Raw genomic sequence first — 6,324 nt, 5'->3', positions numbered from 1 at the left:
TATGGATACAGATATTTTAAAGATGAAAAAATTCACATATATATTTATTTTAAATGGATACGGGATATTGCAAATATAGATATAATGATGGATATAACTTAGATAATTAAATTTTATGACTATAGAGATAAAGATATTACTAAATAAATTGATAAATCAAGTTAATAATATATTTATATGATTATATATTTTTTTTAAAATTAATAAGTATTATATAAAATTATATAGGATTATATATAGATTTGGACATGGATCGGATGGTTGTCTATTCATATCCATATCTATTTTTTTTTTTTATGGATATGAATATCGATATAGATATTAATTAAATTCTTAAATTTTTACCTATATCTTGATTGATTTGGATACAAAAATGAATTTTGATGGATAATATCTATACTATTTTCACCTCTATCTTCTATTCAACCATCTGCTTGAATTTTCACAAATGAAAGAGCAAATACTCAAGATAAATCAACAGTGATATACAAATGGAAGCCAAAATTTTTTCTAATTAGTTCTTCCCCATAAATTCACTGCATATTTCCTTTTTATATAGATAGGTTTCTTGTTATTTTATTGTTAGTAGAAGAATGAGAAAGAAAATCACTCCAAAAAAGAGGAATAATAGAAAAATATTTGATATTAGATAGAGAATAGATATTTTGATTGCTTTATATACCATACCAAGATATAACATATTCATAAATTGCACTAAGACACTATTGCTCTTCCTTTCTTTGAAGTTATTCTTTGTCCTTTTTTTGGAGGAGGGTATGAAAATTAGTAAGATTACAAAGGCAATCAGCTATGTTATATTCTTTGGTATTACTAGCCCTTTTAGCCAACCACTATGCTGGCCTATTATCCTCTATAAATATATGGCTATCCTGAATAGTTGTAATTTGTCATTTCAAAAGAAAGACAAAGATGAATCCAACTTTTAGTGAGCAAACATAGCTCCAAAAAATTTATGCTCAAAAAATTTTGATCAAACATCTTATGACATAGATAGGCCTACAAAAAGAAAAAAATCTATGCATCTTAAAACCTATACAAAAAAAATATATATATTCTATGCATCTCAGACATACATACAAATCCAAAGAAAAAAACATGATATTGTGTATGATCTCAATGATCACAAAAAGCCAAAAGGACTTCATCAAACATAATAAATCAAAAGATCTCATAAGAGAAATCAACCATCCAAATCTAAAGCTTATACTCTTTGGTATTATAAGCCCTTCTGGCCAACTAATCTGCTAGCCTATTATCTTTAATAAATATCTGGCCAATTCGAATATGAATATCTTATCATTTTAATAAAAAAAAGATGAAGATAAGCCCAACTTTCGATGCGCAAACATAGTTTCAAAAAAATTATACCCATAGAATCTTAATCAAATATCTTAGAGAATAGAGAAATCTACAAGATAAAACTATAGAAAAATATCTATGCATCTCAGATCCCATATAAAAAAAAAAATCCATACATCTCAAATATACAGATAAATCTACAAGATGAAAAAAAAAAAGATTTTTGCATGGATATCAATGTTTGGAAAAATAGAGGGATTCAATCAAATATAAGAAATCAAAAAATAAATAAAAAATTAATATCTTACTAAATCAATAAATCACTATGATAAAAAAAAAAAGAAAGAAAAAAAAAAAGATAGAAATCCATATCCTTCATGCATAATACTTAATAATATTTCGACATAGATGCTCTTTGACGGCTCTTTCTCGAACAACATTTTTTCTAAAGTCTCTTATATGCAACATGCAGAAATTTGGCCACCACTCAACTACTAAATTGAGGAATAAAATTATCTTAAGATTTTATTCCAAAATCACCATATTAGAAAGATCTTGAATATCCATCCTAAAAGATACATTTCCCATCAATAAATTGGGTTGGGTGATGATTTAAAAAGTGAGAGTAATATGTGATGGTTGTCACAAAATCACTGGGATGCAACTAAATACAATAGTCTCATCTACATCCAAATTAATATTGATCCTAGATGTACTATCCTACACCAAACATCCCCAACCTTTCACTAAATTAGCGGCTGACTAGCTCCAATCAGTGGTGCATTGCACTGGCTAGCACTGGTTTTTGGGACGACGCCAAATTAAAACCCAAACCATGTCGGTATGGTGCAAGCTTCTCCCCCTATCACGTGCACATCACGTGCTTTACCTAAGTCCATATAAAACTATCAGATGGCCGGAAAGGAGGGAAAAAAACCCTAGCAACCCCGCTTCAGAGCTCGCTTCTTCCTTCTTCGATCCAATCTCAACAATGGCGAGCCTCCTCTCCTTTTACTCTCGTCTTTAACGAATCCAAGCCTGAGTTGATGTCGTGGAAGGCCTCTCTCTGACTACTTTTCTTCTTCTGGGATGCATGCAGGCTGATGCCGAGGTGGAGGTGGCGGCCGGGGGGCAACCGAAGAAGAGGACGTTCAGGAAGTTCAGCTATAGAGGGGTCGATCTCGATGCGCTCCTCGACATGTCCACCGACGAGCTCGTCAAGCTTTTCCCTGCTCGCGCTCGCAGGAGGCAAGCCCCTATTCCCCCATTCTCCCTTATTTATCTTCGGCCGGATCTGGTTTTCCTCCATGGGCCTTATCTCACTCTTTTGTTTAATGCAATCAAATCATTTATATGTTTAATTTGTTTCATGAATGAATTCATTGATCAGGTTCCAGCGGGGTCTGAAGCGGAAGCCAATGGCTCTGATCAAGAAGCTGCGCAAGGCGGTAAGATCGCCAAAATCCTGTTTTGTTTCTATTTCCTATGCTCCTTATGCGATGTTGGACTTCCATATTAGATCTGATATTTTTTACGTGTTTAGTTATCATGTGTTATTTGTTGTAGGAGTGAAATTTCTATGTTGTGCAGCAATTGTTTCGTCTTGCAAGTCTCTGATAGATTCCAAGTCTTGGGGTGTTTTTCTATTTCTTCGATGGCCGAGAGATGTTCTTGTCGGGGGTTTGGGAGAATTTGAAGGGAAAGAGAATGTGGTTTGTTGAATAGATTGGGCCTCATTAACGGTAGATCACGATATTAGAGCTCTGATGTGTGAACTCTAAGCTGCTAAAATCCTACCAAGAGGGTCTTAAGTACACTTTGAAATTTCTCTTTCATAAATTATGTTGATAGATCATCTCTATGTGCAGATTTTGTGAAGCTGCCATAAGATAACCGAGTGATAAGACATACTATTGCAATTCTCATTGAAAAATATGATTTTTAAGTTTCTTCATCATATGTTTAGATTGTTATATGTAAATTGTCATCAAACAATTGATCAATATAATACAATCCTGAAATATCGTGAAAAATACTTTCAACTTTTTTCGAAAACAACATGATCGAACTTTACATTCAAAGATCCGAAATAACATAATTTGCTATAGAAGTATGTCTACTCTATTATGTCTTGACTTGTTTTACGTCTACTTTATATGTGTTCTGCTGATTACCCATCTGACTTTTAGATTTCTTTTATTTCTTATCTGCCAAAACTCCAAAGCTCAAACTGAAATGGGGTAAGACATTTTCCTGCATGATTGTTTTGCAATTGGTAATTTTGACTGTCATTCTCTTCCTTTGTATGAATCTTCTGTATTAATACATGGTTCATTTGATAACATGGTACTTTGGGCTTCCTAAAAAACTATCATTAACTCTAATGAGTTATGTGAGATTGATGCTACTTGGACTGTTGAATATTCTTGTCAATCTAATATCAGTTTGCTGTCTTTTAACGTATGCTAATCCCAAGCAGTTCCATTTAATTTGCTTTATATTATCAAACGATTCTAAGAGTTTGCCACCATTCTCACTTTCTAACATTTATCTTAAAAGCCTCCGGCTCCTTTACATGCATGGTGGCCTCCTGTTTCATATATGTTCATCATCTGAAGTATTCAAATGTCTTAAGTTGCAAATCAGTCTTAAGCTGCAATTCAATCTTAACATAGATATGGTTTACGAACACCATCATCGAACCCTATGTTACATCTACTCACCTGAATATCAACCAAAAAGACTTTCTGCAGTTAGTTTTCCATCACCTTGATATTCCAGGCTATGATCACTGAAGGTTGAGACTGCTCATGGAATTGAAAGCAACCTTTCATGATTCTCCAAGATGTAGGAGTTTAGACTGACATGGAGAAAGGTGAATTTAACTAGGGGATGGTCCATCAGTTATCTCCAGGATAATAATGTGGAAATGCTTAAACCCTTGACACTTAAAGTTATACCAAATGATGTAGTATGATCTTCTGAAAGTTTAGTCTGCTTTTTTGGAAATTGATGTACAGTCACTCATTGGTAGAATGCTAGTTTACCTAGTCTGTTTTATGAGGAAAATATGAACTTATAGTATTTCTTACTGTTTTGTTTCGAAGCATATAGTCAACCTTATTACTTCATTTTCTCATTTCTTCAAAGCGTATCTTTGAACACCATGATTACTTTTTAATAATACTAGCTACTTGTGTTGTTTCCTTTCATTTCCTTAAAGAAAGCAGGTTGAGCTTAGCTCAACTCTTTTCCTGAAAAGGAAAAAAAAAAGGGTGGGGGGGATAGCTCATCCTAACTTATTTCTTGAGATGCCATGGTATTCGCATTTTGTAGAGTTTTATATGGTATCTTACCACCTAGAGCTTGCTCCAATGATATCACCCCTTGCACTTGGATGGGGGGGCGGAATTTGATTCCAGTTGGCATCAGCCCTCAGGGGGTTGGATGGGGATTAGGGTAGGAGGTGGGAATTAGCCCTCCTAGTCTCAATAAAAGTAAAAGAATAAAAAGTGGTGTCTTGATGAGATTGATATTTTGGAATTTTTTTGCTCATAAGTTGGTAAACAAAAATTGATCCTTATTGCTCCTATGTTATCAATTACTTGTACAGAAAAAGGAGGCCCCTCCTGGCGAGAAGCCTGAACCAGTCAGGACTCACCTCCGCAACATGATTATAGTGCCTGAGATGATAGGGAGCATTGTTGGGGTATACAACGGCAAGACCTTCAACCAGGTTGAAATCAAACCTGAGATGATAGGTCACTACCTAGCGGAGTTCTCCATCTCCTACAAGCCTGTGAAACATGGTAGGCCTGGTATTGGTGCCACCCACTCTTCAAGGTTCATTCCGCTCAAGTGAGGAGTTTCGTTGTCATATGCTGTCAAAATTTTCTGTACTTTGAGCTCCATTTAGTGGTTTTTTTTTTGATGGAAACATTTTTTTCCCAATTTATGGAATTTTGACCTGGATAAATTGTTTAATCTGGATAATTAAACTCTCTTCCAATGACAAGTTCAGTTTGATCCCTTGCGTATATTAGTTTTATCTCCTTGAGTGCAAGTTAGCATTTAACTTCCAACATATTCTGTACTATTTGTTGTTTCATTCGTTTGGTTTTGCTTGTTCACCACGGCTTATCAAAGCGATTACAAACATCGGCTGTAAGAACCCAAAAGCCGGAGGTATTTTAATTCCATTCTCTACAAGACCTAAATCCAGCTTGTTACTTTATGTCAAGTACTTGTCAAGTACTTTCTTAACAGTTTACTTTGTCAAAGAACATTGATTTATGGATGCTAAAAACATCCATAGTTGAGATGTTTGGATTTGTTGCACACCATATGTTGTAAAAATTATATTCAGTTGATCTAGTTAAATAAGTCATTTTTATTATGCGGTGACACTTATAAACATTTGCTATACATAGATGCGTTTAGTATTTTCTGTGTGTTAGTATTTTAATTTTTGTCTTCAAGGGCGATTTACTCTTCCAAAAGCGATGTGTTTCTTAGTGGGCTTGGCCATGGCATTGCCCTTCGGGTTGCTTCGTTTCGTGGTCGGATGGTGGGATGAAGATCGGGAACAGGGAGTTACCAAGTCACGCACGTAAACGAATCTACTGGGGTGCTCGTCGGCCAGGTTAAATTATACTCCTAGGTCCAATTTTTGGCTCCGAGTGGCCCGGCCTGAAACTGCCTCATGATACCAGGCTCGAGTGTGGTTTGTTATGGACCGGGCAGGACTTAAGTGGTGCTTGCTTTTTTTCACCCAAACTTCATGGCGCAAAGTCGTACCTTTCAAGGATTTTTTATTTTGCTAAGAGAAGTCCCACGTTATAGAGCATGCACCCGTGGGACTAGGAATTAGATTCTTTTCAGTTGTTTCTGGAATTCCTTAGCAAACCTGGTATTTTGATCCACTTAAGCTTTCGATATATTTAGCTCATGCCTTCGTCGTTCTTGAGCACAGCCCTTTGGAATGGATTCTACGCCATCGCCAAC

The 6,324-nt window shown here is 35.2% G+C and overlaps 1 protein-coding gene across 1 annotated transcript; it reads left to right on the top strand.

Annotated features, from left to right (window-relative positions):
• Positions 1 to 2,140: 2,140 nt before the first annotated feature.
• LOC105055984 (small ribosomal subunit protein uS19) lies at positions 2,141 to 5,350 on the top strand. Its single transcript, XM_010938035.2, has 4 exons — positions 2,141 to 2,314; positions 2,420 to 2,568; positions 2,711 to 2,768; positions 4,934 to 5,350. Exons 1-4 carry the CDS (start codon positions 2,156 to 2,158, stop codon positions 5,180 to 5,182), a joined length of 615 nt encoding a protein of 204 aa, XP_010936337.2. The 5' UTR covers positions 2,141 to 2,155; the 3' UTR covers positions 5,183 to 5,350.
• Positions 5,351 to 6,324: the final 974 nt, after the last annotated feature.

This window comes from Elaeis guineensis, chromosome 2 (genome assembly GCF_000442705.2).
Source record: "Elaeis guineensis isolate ETL-2024a chromosome 2, EG11, whole genome shotgun sequence".
In the NCBI taxonomy this organism is placed as follows: domain Eukaryota; kingdom Viridiplantae; phylum Streptophyta; class Magnoliopsida; order Arecales; family Arecaceae; genus Elaeis; species Elaeis guineensis.
The sequence above is the reverse complement of the archived record's forward strand: the minus strand, read 5'-3'. Positions and strand labels throughout refer to the sequence as shown.